This window comes from Pleurodeles waltl, chromosome 1_2, assembly GCF_031143425.1.
Source record: "Pleurodeles waltl isolate 20211129_DDA chromosome 1_2, aPleWal1.hap1.20221129, whole genome shotgun sequence".
Classification (NCBI taxonomy): Eukaryota; Metazoa; Chordata; class Amphibia; order Caudata; family Salamandridae; genus Pleurodeles; species Pleurodeles waltl.
The window spans coordinates 1,294,089,227-1,294,104,557 of NC_090437.1; the positions used below are offsets into that span (position 1 = coordinate 1,294,089,227).

Genomic DNA, 15,331 nt, shown 5'->3' on the forward strand with positions numbered 1-15,331 from the left:
AGAACCCTTTCCATGGGCTCCCTATGGGTGGCAGAATAACTGCTGCAGCCAGCCCACAGGGATCCCCTGATACCCCAATGCCCTGGGTACCATATACTAGGGACTTACATAGGGGCACCAGTATCCAAATGAGGGGTGAAAATGGTACAAGTTACAAAGTTAGAAGGGAGAGAGCATAATCGCTGGGGTCCTGGTTAGCAGGATCCCAGTGAACACACTCAAACACACTGACAAACAGGCAAAGAGTGGTGGTACCCATGCCAAGAAAGAGGGCACTTTCCTACATGCAGGCAGAGCTGCAATCACATGGCTGTTTGGATGAAGAGGTATGATGGTTGTTGTGGTTCTATATCCAATTTAAACACATAATGACAACCGAATATGGATTTAAAAATATTTATTTCTAAAAGTCGACCAATACTGTAGAACATAAGAACAGCAGCAATAAAAAAAATTGAGCCACATATTTTGAGAACTTTAATATCGATTTCAGTATAACATAGCGGCTGCACACATCTGGATTCCAATGTGAATGTTAAATAAAAAAAAATAAAAAAAAAATTGTATTAATAAAATACCCAGTCACAGTTTCTTGAGATCTCCTGATTATGGATTTGTCTCCGTGCATCACACAATTCTGGAGTAAAGCATTACCACTGTAAGGCGTGGGTAAATCCTATGGGTCTTCCTCAGTTATACACTTCATATTCTTGGAGTAGGGTCCTGCATGAATTACAAATTACACATATCCAAAACTGTAGATGGAGCTGTAATTGTCCAACACAACATCACCATGACACTTCTATTTTCATTCTTTTTTTTTTTTATGATAATACATCAACCTATTAGTACCATCCTGGTGGTTTATCGACAGTTTAGCCAGTAAAGGTACCACCTGGCCAAAATAAGTTATTTCTCAACACAAAGGGCCTTATTACGACCTTGGCGGATGGGATACTCCATCACAAATGTGACAAATATCATGCCCGTCCTTGTATAAGTTGCCTAGGATACAATGGAACTTGTAATATGGTGGGCGGGATATGCATCACGTTTGTGACTGAGTATCCCATCCACCAAGGTTTCAATCTGACCCAAAGTTTGTGTAGTTGTTACTTGAAATTACCTTACTTTCTTTTTTAAACTTGTGAGCCAATTAATTGAGGTGCACCCACACTGCTTGTGAATTTGCATAAAAAAACTGAGCGAGGAGACAACACAACCCTACAGCAAGAAGCACACATTTGTATTGAGGAATAATTTTTAAATCCCACCACCTTGACAACCCAGAGATTAAGGGTCTCTTCTTGTGTACAATTCTTAGAGTGATTTTCATTCCAATACTTCAGTTGTTAATGAAAGTGACAGTCACATAAAACTTTATTGCACTACAAGACTCTGCCAGCACACCAGTACTCACTGTTTTTTTTTAAGACAGATTTTCATGTTTTGCTCATGGGAAAGGAATAGCTACCCTTCAAGTGTTTGGCATGCTGCTTCTGAAGTTGTCTCCTTGCTCCTGGAGCTACAACAAGACTCTACAGTACTATTTGGGCCATCCATCTGAATGCGAAGGGCTGGGGCATTGGCGGTGATGGGGCAGTACCCATTTTAACCCATTCCTCACCAAAACATTGTTTCAAAATACATATTTTACAATATTTCATCTTTCTTTTTAAGAAGTGCCGATATTGAAACAATCTTTCATCAAAAAAATAGTGATCTGTGTTCATTGAAATTATGCTTTAGGATGTTACATATATCATATGTCTTTCATGCTTGGAAAGCCTTGAAAACAGATATTTTGAAAAGAATTACTGGACAATGTAGTCTATAATTGCGGCCTCTAATTGATCACAGTGTTTATAAAGCTTTGTATGGAATACCCCTCTCATATGTACATTGGTTGTGTAGCTTAGTATGAATTATTAAATACAGTTTCCTATAAGCTAAATTCACGGTTGAGTTTAATGGGCATTAAGAACAAAATTCAAAGGTTTTGTTTAGCTTAGTATGAACTACTAAATGGATTCACAGTTTCCTCTTAAGTAAATTCATTGTTGAGTTTAATGGGCTTCAGGAACAAAATTCAAAGGTTTTGTATAGCTTAGTATGAATTATTAAATATATTCACAGGTTCCGATGAACTAAATTCACTGTTGAGTTTAATGGAAATTAGGAACAAAATTCAAATATTTTGTGTAGCTTAGTATGAATTATGCACTAAATTGAAAGAGGCTTATTTAGAGAATGTGGAACGACCTTCTGGTCCACAGGGTCACCCGCCATAATTAGATATCTCCACCAGGCAGCCAGGAATTTCAGTCTTTAGCAAAGCTGCAACCATGGTGGCTCCATTGAAGGCACTGAGGCTTCAGTACTGTGTTTATTGACCCTACTCAGCAAACTATTTTGTTTTAAAAAAGAAAGTCCCAAAGCAGGTGTTTGCTACTGAAAAACACATAACCAGGTCCGGACATGCTGGAGTGTTTTCCCAGTATGTTGGGACCACAAGGTTTTCCTTTCAGTTCCACAGAGGAACACTTTACAAAGGAACAACCACTCTAAATAGAACAACCATTGTGTCGGACACTGTCCAACGGCCAGTATCGGATGGGCCATCAGTGAAAGGTTTCTGCTGACGGAGGCGGAAGAGGCTTCACTATGGGATAACTTGGGCTGTACCCGACTCAAAAAAGAGCATGTGGAAGACAAGCTGGTTGGATGAGAAATCTGAGTATTTGGAGAATATCTCACATCTACCATACTCTAAAGTATTTGTGTAGCTTAGTAGGAACTATGTATGAATCACATTTAAAGAGCTTGTATACTTTAGTATGAATTATGATTAAGAAGTGTGGAGAAGTGTGGCACAATGGTCAGAGCGGCAGACCCCGATGCAGAGATCTGGCCCGGGACCAGGCTTCAATTCCCTCCTAGGCAGGTCTTGGGCTCAATTCCCTTGGACCAGATAATTCTCGCCTCGGTGCCAAATCTAATTAATGGGTCCCTCTCTGTAACTCTGGGCAATAGCCTTCTTAATCTCCACAACGGCCCTCACAGCGCTTGGATGCCTGGCTTCACCCTAGTGCTGTCCAGGAGTGGGTGCCTCACAGGGAAAAGCCAGGAGGGGTTCTGCAGCGGTATGCGTACAGCGCCTTGAGACCCTAATGGGTGAGTAGTGCGCTATACAAGTGCAAAGTTTACAGTTTTTGCAAAGTTTATTAAAAATACAATACAGTTTTCACATAGCGTGTTATGAACCCCAAATAAAATTTACAGTGCTTGTGCACCTTAATATGCCAAGCTTTAAATTCACAGTGTTTACACACTTCAGTATGAATTGTGAACTAAATTTACAATGACTGTGTACACAATACAAATTACATTTACATTGTATAGCTTAACATAAACAATGAATTGTATTTACCATGTATAACTTAGTATAAATTATGATTTAAACTCACAGTGATAAGTATCATTTTGCATATTGCCATGTTTTAGTCACTATTGTTCACCCTGTTTGACCTCTATCTAAGAGAGTTGGCTTCCATCAAGTTGAATTCTTTTTTCTCATGTTTGTGATGATTTGACATGAGCATTTGCACAAATAGTCTATGTGACTTGTGCAAGAGAATGCAAGAGCCATATTCTGCATCGTAATCTATGTTATTGGTGTTTCATGGTGGGTGAAGAGAAATTAGGAAAATGTGTACCTCTTCAATTCTATTCCAGGGGCAATGATTTGCCTTGGTGCAGATGCCCATGTGAAATGCTTCCAGAAGTCAAAATCCCTTTGCTATGAAATGTTTACCTACTGGAACATTGGAATATTGAGAGCGCAATTGAAGACAATGGAGTGCTCAGGGCCAATAATGGCTGGTTAATCCTTCCTGCACAAACATTCCATTTTTTGTCTTTCTGTTTAGCTGTTTTTAATGTAGAACGTTCTACCCTCATTGGCTGGAATATTCTAACACCTTTAAAGGCATTCTGCCTCAGATTATACCTTTGTTAAAAAAAAATATACCCTCTGCCTCGTCAAAGGGTCTCACCTGTAGCTCAGGCCCGCAACCCAGGTTCAGGGCCATTAAGAATGGTTATAGCATAGGCTGCAGGCTATAATGCTATATTAGCACATGGAGGAGTGATATCTTGGGAAGATGAAAATAAGGATTGAGCACTAAAGACTGCAATACAGCAATGAGAGCAAAGACCATCTGCAATTCTCTAGTATCCTGAAAGAGACAATTATTAACTTATCAAAACAAAGAAGGCCTACCTTGGAGCGCCATATCAAAGCATACCCAACAATCTTCTAGGATTATCCAGTGAGGAATGAGTGGACTAAAATATCTTAACAAGTGAATGGACTATATAATAACTATTATAATGTACTGAGTAAGGAAAACAAGGCTCGATGGGTGCTCTCCCACGACAAGAGGTTGTCTGTGCTTTAATGAAACAAATGACTAAGTTAAAATCTTTTTAGTAGAGAAAAGTCTGGAAATTTGAGAATCAGGCAGAATTTGAGTAACTATGGATTAAGGAAGGCCATCAATTTTTTGGGACTAGCCTGGGCTTACAACTGATTGGTGACAATAGCCTCTGCGGACAAACAAGAATCTTAATTTATCAATACACAACCCCTTATTTCCTCCACACAAATGTTTGTGGCTTAATTAAACATGGCCTAAGGCAGTCCAACCCCTATGCCTCCAACAGTGCATGTGTCCTACTCTTGTCTAACAACACATATCGCTTGAATTACTCAGCACATGGCGCTGCAAGAATACCATGGGGTAATACTTCTTCACCACACGCTTATTACAACACGGACTCAAAAGTCATTGGGTGAGTAAGAAATTCAGATCAGGTTGACACTTGTTTGTAACGGAGTTAAACCGGAACGGAATCCCATGCCCAAAACGGGCGCACACTATAAGCGTGTAGCTCTAATGTCCATCAAACCCCCATTCCTTTGTGAAAAAACACTTTTCCTAGAAGACTATATACCCCTTGCTTATTGCTGATACTTGAACACTTCATTCTCGATGGCTAACCAAAGGATAAGAGTCAACATTCAATGGAACAAGACAATGATGCTCTCAAAGTATCAACTCCAAACATGTACATAACCACACAAATACCCCTGCCTAAAGTGTGCAGAGAAGGAGTGTGAGGTTTCTTCACCAGGAAAGAGACCTTCTTGTTAGTATGGAAGTTCTCACACACCCAGAGGTGGCATGCGTCATCATTGTGACCCTCTTCGCGCTGGCATAAGGCAGAATGTCAGCGTGGGCTACTACCCTGGCCAAAGGTGAGTTCTTTGGAGTTTACAACAAGCGACAGGCCTATGAGGTATGGGTGAGGTATGACAAATAACACAGAGGGTAGCGAAGTGATGAGGGAGGTGAAATTCGAACTCTCTCTTGGTGGACTGAAACTTTATTATAGACACAATCAGGCAGAGTTAAAAAAGACCAATGAGTTTGAATTCACCGGGAGAGAATGGCCCTTGCCAAATCGTAAAATGTGAATTGCAGATTGATGTAACAAAAATCAGTTCTAGGAAACTAATCGCTGCCACAAAGCAAACTGCCAACCACTCTATTGCCACTATCCAGCTAACGTGGTCAAACCCCAGTACAAAATGCACTACCCATGTAACTCAATCATAAACTGTCAATGTAACCAAAGCATCTAATAAATGGTGAAGAACACCTCCTTGTGGAAATCTCTCTCGACCCAAATCAGTTCAATGCATAAACACAGACTACAAACATAATACAATAAAAACAAATCCACCTGGTATAAATTCCAGGCATCCTCTCCTCACCTTCTACAGAAATGAGTTATTTAACTATTCGACCTTTGTTCTTACAGATCAGATAGCAAAAGCTTGTTAATAGGTGTAGCTGTCTTTAGGTACATGTTAACATTTATGTATGGAGATATTTATGCATGGGGGTCATTTTGACAGTCTAAGTGCCCATCACCATCTTGCAACAAAAACACATATCCACAGCCATTTGCATTACAATTATATACACTGCACATCATTGCCACTTAAAAGGCTTACTTTCCTACACTTTGTTACCTCCTGAAACTATTTAACAGCATTGACCGGAGCCATAAAATCAAATCCTTGTACATTTTTATGGATAGTTAAGAATAATCTAAATCTGGGTTTCATCTTTTCTATCAGTCTGCTTCCAATTCACTCAAGTTCACATTGTTAATCTTACACTATTATTCTGCTGTTTGCTGCACCAAAAGAATGTACCCTGTCAACTGCTGTCTTTGATGTGTTTGTGTGGTGGTTAGGTACTCTCTTTAAGAGAGTGGGTGGTCCCTATTCATTAATACACTGACATCGCCCCGCAATCTGTGAAGACATGCAACAACCATGCCCTTCATTGTACCAAGGTATGCCCTTCCTATCTAGCATTTATATCCAGGCACAAAGGGAAACTCAACACTTCAGAAAGCAGTCTCCAACCACTCAGATCCCAAAATAATATTCTGACCCAAAGAGGGTCAGCCTCAGTTATTCATTATCTGTAAATTCTCCACTCTTGACTAGCCGGCCAAATCCTTTGGTTTAACCTTTGATTATAAACACTCAGGGCCTCATTATGAGTTTGGCGGGAAGCGGAGGCCGCCCCGCAAACTCTTTGGGCTGGAAAACCGCCGCTCCGGTTTTTTGCCCGCTGGCCCTATTACGAGTTTCCCGCTGGCCCAGCAGGAAACTCACCACAACATAGATGCTGGCTTGTAATCATAATGCACCTGTCGCGCTTTTTACTGCCTGCACTTCAGGCAGTGAAAAGCACAATGAGGCTGTCCGGGGGGGTCCCTGCACTGCCCATGCCAAGTGCATGGGAAGTACAGGGGCACCAATGGGGCCCCCGTCACCACCAGACTTTGAATGGCGGTGGAACTGCCATGCAAAAGCTGGCAGACACGGGGTCGTAATCCCCAAGGCAGCACTGCCCCGGCAGATTAAGACTGCAGCACTTTCACCATAGCCGTAATGTGGAAGTCGGACTGCCACTTTGGCGGCGGACCGACCGCAAACGTGGTGGTCTTAAGACCGCCACACTCGTAAAGAGGGCCTCAATCTTTATTAACATCTAATACCTTGGAAAATGCTCCCATTTCCAACATAACACCTTTGGGATCCATATCACAGGACTTTTCTACCTTCTAATACTCTTTGGAATGTGCATACACATAGCCAGTCTACTCACAACTCAAACACCTAGCTTCCACCATGCCAACTAGGGTAACCATTACCGATTCACCCTTGCACAGCATGTCAGCATCAAAACAGACTGAAGCCAACCAGGTGACCTAACCTTTTCAGAAAACTGCAAATGAGACACAGCAAGAGGCTTCTGTTCCTCTGGACAGGTGTGGAGCGAGGACTGGAGCGATAAGAGCAAGACAAGATACAGTAGTTTTATAGGCTTAGCACTACCACTCAATGCACTACTGAATGCATGTAACTGTGTATTTCATATATGTTAGTGGAGAATTATACATAATTTTGCAGTTTCATATGACCATTCATTCACTGCTAAACAGCATAGATGATAATTCCTAGCTCGGGTTCAAGATATTTTAGCAAGAATTATTTATTCTCCTAAATCCCTCGTATCAGACCATGATCGCCTGCCTGATTACGTATTAAAACAGCTGTTATTTCTGAAAACACCCAGTTCGGCAATGTTGCTTAGCTAAAGATAATTAGCCGGTTCGTGATATTTAATGATTTTTAATGATTTATCCCGTTTCCTTCGTTATCCAGGCACTGTATTTATTGTCCTGAGGAGGCCAGATTTGTTAAGGCCGAAACGCGTCGACTGTATTCTTCGAGGAGTGACTTTTGGAATTTATGAACTATGACCTAAGAAATTACGGATTGTATCAGACTTTTTTCTCGGTGATTGCTCTTTCCCACTGAGGCAAGATACGCTCCATGGATAACCGTCATCTCCTCCTTTTGTGACTGCTGGTCATTGAATGGCTTTGCAGATCATGTTTATTTTCTTACGGTGCTTTAATGGAATTTTTGTTTGATGTTTTTTGTGTTGTATAATATGTATATATTGTATTTTTCTACCTGGTTGTATATAAGATTTCCCTGGGTGCACAGGTACCTGTGGACACTATAGTTTAATTGGTTAATTGGAAATAAAAGAAACTATTTTCTAGTGAATAATTGAGTTTTTCACTGTGATAGTCAAGTTTATATCCTTCCCTTCTGGATACCTCCTTGTTTACAATATGATTACGGATTATAAGCAAGTACGATTCTTCCCTTATACCTTTTATCCAATTTTATAGGTGCATTAAGGCACTATAAACAAGAAGTTCAAGGATTCTGACTCACTTCTAAGGTCCCCTTCTTCCCTTTGGGGAGCATGGTTTCATGTCTCTTACTCCACAAGTTGGGGTCATATACCTATGGCCCTATCTTCGTAGGTGCTTGTAGCTGTGGATGTCATATCTTCCAGGGCACTAAAATGATAGAAGACACAAGATCCTTCTTGTTTTGTTTGATTAGCTATCAAACCCCAAGAATGCTGTAATAAATATACATCAAATACAATTACAGCGAATGGTACGAATTAGCAGTTATTTGTGTTTTCAATATTTGCACTGAAAACGCAAGTTTGTGCAACTCTCGAAGATCCTTAGGAAGTAGACCCATGAGCAAATTCAACAATGTTCTATTTGTCAATATCTGGGTATTGCATTTCCTGGTGGTTTTCATAAGAAAGCTGCGCAAATCCTTACACAATTTGTGACCAAGTCCAACAAATTCCAATTAAAAAAACACAGTACCATTCCCCATTGTGCCCTAAGCTATGTGATAAAACCATTCATCAGATCAAACCCGACTGAACCTTGTTTTCAGACTGAGGACCACTGAGTGACGTGCATCTCTTAGGCTATCGGAGGACATCTTCCTTCACGGGCTGCATTCCTCGTTGCTTCAGTTCTACCTAGCTAGCATTCAAGCTTATAATCAACTCAAGGAAATGTCGATGAGGTAGAACAAGGAAATGTCAATGAGGTATAGAGGTTGTTCTGAATTAATAATCCATTCATCTGCAGGAGAGATTCCATGTATCTGCAAACACTGAAGTGGTCTAACTCCAGAAGGTGAACTGCCTGGATACATATTCTGTTGTTTACATTGAGGTCTCATCTTTATGGAGCATGGCAGTGAGGTACTCAGCTCATGGACACAGTGGTCATCCCTCTGATGAAGGGTCCATCAGTCACACTGCAGCACCAGACCAGTCCTCCCAACTTTGGATTGAGGAGAATGTGCTCCTTCTATTGAACATTGTTGAGAACTCTGCTTTCTGACTTGTTCGCCTTCTTTTCCAAATCACCCATGCGATTAGAGTCAGCAGAAGCAGAACACTCAGGTGTAAGGAGATGACCCCAACTGCAAGAAACCGAAACTGTGTTATATTCTGTATCACACTGTACTTAATGTATACTCTACAATTAAGCTTATTTGTTAATGTGGCTCTCTAGAGGATCTGCAGCCTGTTGTATTGATATCATTTTTAGGAGACATATTTGCTAATGGAATGGTTCAAGTTGGCTAATGTTAGTTTACCAGTTGTTGCTCATCAAGAGTTGATTCTAGAGCCCATTAAAATAATAAATAGAAAACAGGGGTGATATTAAGCCCTGTGTTCCGTAACTGCTGTGGTGGTGGTATGTGGATTCTGAATCTGTAGAGAATGATCTAAACCAAGTTTCATGAATGTTTGGTTTTAATACAAACAATACTATATTAAGATTCTGCTTTATGAAGATAAAAGTCTGGTCTAAAGGATGAAACAGTGTCGGATGAGCTATTACCAATTGGAAGAATGTTGGCGTGCTCCTCAGAAGGCGGATAAACATCCTGCAAAAGAATGAGAAACAGTATTAAGCATAGAAGCAAATTTAGAAACACTTTGGAAAAAGATTTAAATCCAATTCACTTAGGTTTACTGCTATGAATTGATTTTTGACTGAATTCGTGTCAATCTGCGTAGGTTTCTATGAGTACATCTCTGTCTCTTTACTTTATCCCATGTATTGTCTACAAGGCAACAATCAACAGAATTAAACATGGCAAATTTATGAGTTAGTGCAGAGAAACTTTTTTTTAGATGTTTACCTTTGGTGTAACACCCCCTCCCACATTCCTCCGGGAAATCTGGGTATATTCAGTTCACATCACAGTTTACTAATCTCTCTTATGTAAACATTTATTTTGGAGCACAATTATATCTTCGCATTGTGAGCACCCATGTGAGATTTAATAAATGATCCCAAACTGAGGTTTATGGGTGTTCTCCAACTTTATGCTGCCCTTGTATGGCCACCCTTCCTTAGCTAATCCTTAGCTTTTAAATGCAGAAACGTCCTTAAATCAGGAACTGTGACATTACACCCATAGATGCTTTTTGTGCACCTACGTTGAACTTAAGTGCACCCAAATGTCTGTACATCAGGCCTGAAGACCTTACATTGAGACATCCATGCGAACATTTCCACGCCGTAGGATACTTACAATGTATGTCTTGGGTCGATCCTTTAGGCAGGTGACGTTCTTCTCTTGGAGGAATATGGTGAGAAAGCGATGACTGCAGTCACTGAACACAGCCTTCATGTTGTGCCTGGAAGAGCCAGAGTGTGCATCATCAATGGCCACATCCATGTGTGGAGTAAAGTTTCACATGGCTCTATTTACAGATGTTTGTAAGAAGTTAGAAACTACTGCCAACCACAACACCATAAGCGTAGTGTGGGACGTATAAGAGTAAAGTGTGGAAGAAATGGCGCCAGTATGGGGCCAACAACTTTATCCTGCTATAGTTTTGGCTTCGGAGAAAAGAGAAAAAAAGGGGAAAAAAAGGGGAAAAAAAAGAAAAAAAGAAAGAAAGAAGAGAAAAGAGAAAAGAGGAAAGAGAAAAGAGGGGTGTGCGTATGGAATTAAGGGTAAAAAAGGTAGGAAGTGAAGGGCAAAGGAACGAAGACGGGATGGACAGACGGATGTATAAATGCGCCTGCTTTGGATGCATGAAATGGATGGATGGATCGAATGTGTTAGCTCATCACGAAGAATTGAATGATCTCCAGGACAAGTTTTACTATCTCATGGAAATACAACTGTGGCACTCACTTTCATACAAGACAGAAATGGATGGCGACGTTAACCCAAGCTTTTAACATAGTCTGGTATCAAGGAGAGCCCTATTTTGTTCTGGGAAGTCTGCAATAATGTAGCAGACCTGGTGAAAGACCTCTGTCCTGGAGAGAAGGGCTGGAATGATAGAGGCAAGGAATCAAAATTAGCTGTCAGTCATTTATGTCACACCGAACCTGATTAAAATAATCTTGACCAAAAATGCTCACGGAAACCCCTAAAATGTTGTCTTTAGCGAGATCTTGAGAAGAAGCCAGCTTTCAGAAGATCCGTTGTTCCATTGGGCAGATGTAACCTTAAAAGGCAGCATGCTTTTACCAGACACGAGTGTAGCGTCACGAAAGAGTTTCTTCATTCACAAATGTGCCTAATGGCAGAGCCATCACGGCTTATGCCAGGATTGGTGAAGGCATGCCACTGACTCATCATGGACTTCCAGTGCAGAAACTCAACCCACAGACCAGCTCAGAGGCAGGAGCACTGGTGTTGAGTCCAGCTTTGAGCAGTGTCTCTATGAAGGGGGGTGGTCATGCTAGTTTGCAATATCCTGGTGATGACGAGTGTTGGTGCTGCAGACACTGATTCCAGTTCTTTCTAGTTTTCAATGATGGACTAAGAAGAGATGAAAACTTTGGTCTTTGGGAGAGAGGATCGATCCTTTCCACAAAGTGGTCATGTGTTTGCAGTGGATGATTTTGTGGGTGAGGCATTCTGAATTATGGCCACTCCTGAGAGCAAAGAGCAAGTGAGTGACTGAAACAGCTACTCCTGCAGAGCAGAAGTTTTAATTGTTACAAATAGTTCCTAATTCTCTATGAGGTGTTGTCCTGCTAGAGGGATATGGGTCCATGGACACAGACCTAGAGATCATCACATACAGAAAACATTGTTTCTTACCCAGTGTGCTTCGACAACAAGCAGTGCCCATAAGACACAGGGCAGTGGCATTCCCGCGTGTCGTGAATCATTCCCAGATTGTGGCCCATCTCGTGAGCTACGTATTTTGCCAGATCAGTGGCGCGGACTCCAGAATCCTAGGGCACAAACAAAGATGCACAACCTTGTCATTTTCTGGTGTAGAAGTCATCGCACTTGTTTTACTTCCAATCACTTGTACTAGAATGAATGCATAAATGCTGAGCACTGTTTCAGCTCTTTCATATATAGATTAAGTCTATTGAGTCATCATCAGGAAACACAACACAAAATTCAGGTATTTGTTCATTCTGTTGTCAAATAGCGCCGTATCGTTCTTGATTTTCTTTTATCATTACAGCACACCATTGGTACTTCACCTTATTCCCTAGTGTCTCTGATCTACACCCTAAAAAGTCACTTTTGAATCCACTCCCCAAATCCTTATCACGCTGGTCAAAGCAGCAGCCAACATGCAAAAAACACAAAGGAGCCAATTCACAGAGTCATGTGTCAGTGCGCGGAGAAGTTCTCCAGAACTGACCACATTGTTTGGAATATAAAGTAGAAAAAATGAAAATGTATTCATGTGTGTCAAGAGAGTGAGCATTAAAAAAGGAAGCAAGGAAAAGCAAAACATTAATTTTGGGTTGGCCTAAAGATTATGGGGCCACCTCACAAAGGCATTCTTAAATATGTGAAGTAGTACCAGAGGAGTACAACTTACATACTTAATATACTCATCAAAGCTTTTGTGAAAAAGCATAAAAATATCTGTTGTGAACTATACATCCCATGGGCTCAAGGGAGGTCAGTATCCTCCAAATTAGAACTCCTTTTTTGCAGCTGGACAGAAAAAAGACATTTCAATGACCTGGATTAATGGGGAATGCTCTGTCTGTGGTTGTTAGCTTGCAAAGGTTTTAGTAAGTTAGACGTAGCTTTGTATGAGCCACATGGACCAGAGTGATGACTGCAATGTTGTCCAGACAGCAGCAAACTTGCTTTCTATTGGACTGGATGTTCTTCTAAGTTGTGATGTTTAATGAACTGAGGGCCTCATTTAGAGGTTGGCAGATGGGATACTCTGCCACAATGTGGCAGGCATTCCACATTTCAAGTGCCATAGGCTCTGATACACTTGTAATGCGGCAGACGGGACATCCGGCACACTTGTGATGAGTATCCTGCCTGCCAAACTCTACATAAGGCCCATGGTTTGGATTAATTTACCCTATTGTAATTTGCTCACCTGTGTCTCAGGGAACCCCCCTAAGCTTCACGTAAAAATAAAAATAAAAAAAAGATCAGAGTATGGCTAGATACAGCCTCCCGAGTGGTCCAAGTCAAGCCATTGACTTCAATAACCTTTTTAAAGTTATTTCACGAGGACAAACTCCCACAAACTATTTGAAAGTCCGCCTCAGGGGCTGCGTAGGTCCCTGACAACTTAATTTAAGTTCTACATTACAATTGGAATTATTTCCTGTTTTCAACTTTTGCCATTGGGTGTTAATGGATTTATTCTTACATTTTTAATTGGGAGTATATTTCATTATTGCGTTGTAAGGAAATGCCTCCTTGGCATGGTTGCCCCCTGACTTTTTGCCTTTGCTGATGCTATGTTTACAATTGAAAGTGTGCTGAGGCCTGCTAACCAGGCCCCAGCACCAGTGTTCTTTCCCTAACCTGTACTTTTGTATCCACAATTGGCAGACCCTGGCATCCAGATAAGTCCCTTGTAACTGGTACTTCTAGTACCAAGGGCCCTGATGCCAGGGAAGGTCTCTAAGGGCTGCAGCATGTCTTATGCCACCCTGGAGACCTCTCACTCAGCACAGACACACTGCTTGCCAGCTTGTGTGTGCTAGTGAGAACAAAACGAGTAAGTCGACATGGCACTCCCCTCAGGGTGCCATGCCAGCCTCTCACTGCCTATGCAGTATAGGTAAGACACCCCTCTAGCAGGCCTTACAGCCCTAAGGCAGGGTGCACTATACCATAGGTGAGGGTACCAGTGCATGAGCACTGTACCCCTACAGTGTCTAAGCAAAACCTTAGACATTGTAAGTGCAGGGTAGCCATAAGAGTATATGGTCTGGGAGTCTGTTTTACACGAACTCCACAGCACCATAATGGCTACACTGAAAACTGGGAAGTTTGGTATCAAACTTCTCAGCACAATAAATGCACACTGATGCCAGTGTACATTTTATTGCAAAATACACCCCAGAGGGCACCTTAGAGGTGCCCCCTGAAACTTAACCGACTATCTGTGTAGGCTGACTAGTTCCAGCAGCCTGCCACACTAGAGACATGTTGCTGGCCCCATGGGGAGAGTGCCTTTGTCACTCTGAGGCCAGTAACAAAGCCTGCACTGGGTGGAGATGCTAACACCTCCCCCAGGCAGGAGCTGTAACACCTGGCGGTGAGCCTCAAAGGCTCACCCCTTTGTCACAGCACCGCAGGACACTCCAGCTAGTGGAGTTGCCCGCCCCCTCCGGCCCCGGCCCCCACTTTTGGCGGCAAGGCCGGAGAAAATAATGAGAACAACAAGGAGGAGTCACTGGCCAGTCAGGACAGCCCCTAAGGTGTCCTGAGCTGAGGTGACTCTAACTTTTAGAAATCCTCCATCTTGCAGATGGAGGATTCCCCCAATAGGGTTAGGATTGTGACCCCCTCCCCTTGGGAGGAGGCACAAAGAGGGTGTACCCACCCTCAGTGCTAGTAGCCATTGGCTACTAACCCCCCAGACCTAAACACGCCCTTAAATTTAGTATTTAAGGGCTACCCTGAACCCTAGAAAACTAGATTCCTGCAACAACAAGAAGAAGGACTGCCTAGCTGAAACCCCCTGCAGAGGAAGACCAGAAGACAACAACTGCCTTGGCTCCAGAAACTCACCGGCCTGTCTCCTGCCCTCCAAAGAACTCTGCTCCAGCGACGCCTTCCAAAGGGACCAGCGACCTCTGAATCCTCGGAGGACTGCCCTGCTTCGACGACGACAAGAAACTCCCGAGGACAGCGGACCTGCTCCAAAAAGACTGCAACTTTATCCAAAGGAGCAGCTTTAAAGACCCCTGCAATCTCCCCGCAAGAAGCGTGAGACTTGCAACACTGCACCCGGCGACCCCGACTTGGCTGGTGGAGAACCAACACCTCAGGGAGGACCCCCGGACTACTCTACGA

General features: G+C 42.2%; 1 protein-coding gene across 5 annotated transcripts in view; it reads right to left on the reverse strand.

Annotated features, from left to right (window-relative positions):
* Window positions 1-535: 535 nt before the first annotated feature.
* Window positions 536-15,331, reverse strand: part of ADAM33 (ADAM metallopeptidase domain 33) — a 109,053-nt gene continuing 94,257 nt past the window's right edge. For 4 of the 5 annotated variants that reach the window (XM_069205138.1, XM_069205157.1, XM_069205132.1 and 1 more), the window contains 4 exons: window positions 12,125-12,261; window positions 10,592-10,697; window positions 9,892-9,937; window positions 536-9,466 (listed from right to left, as the gene is read on the reverse strand). In XM_069205138.1, coding sequence (XP_069061239.1) covers window positions 9,294-9,466; window positions 9,892-9,937; window positions 10,592-10,697; window positions 12,125-12,261 — 462 coding nt within the window. In that variant the 3' untranslated portion in view covers window positions 536-9,293. The remainder of the gene's footprint in view (window positions 9,467-9,891; window positions 9,938-10,591; window positions 10,698-12,124; window positions 12,262-15,331) is intronic. The other variant, XM_069205147.1, reaches the window with a different exon arrangement.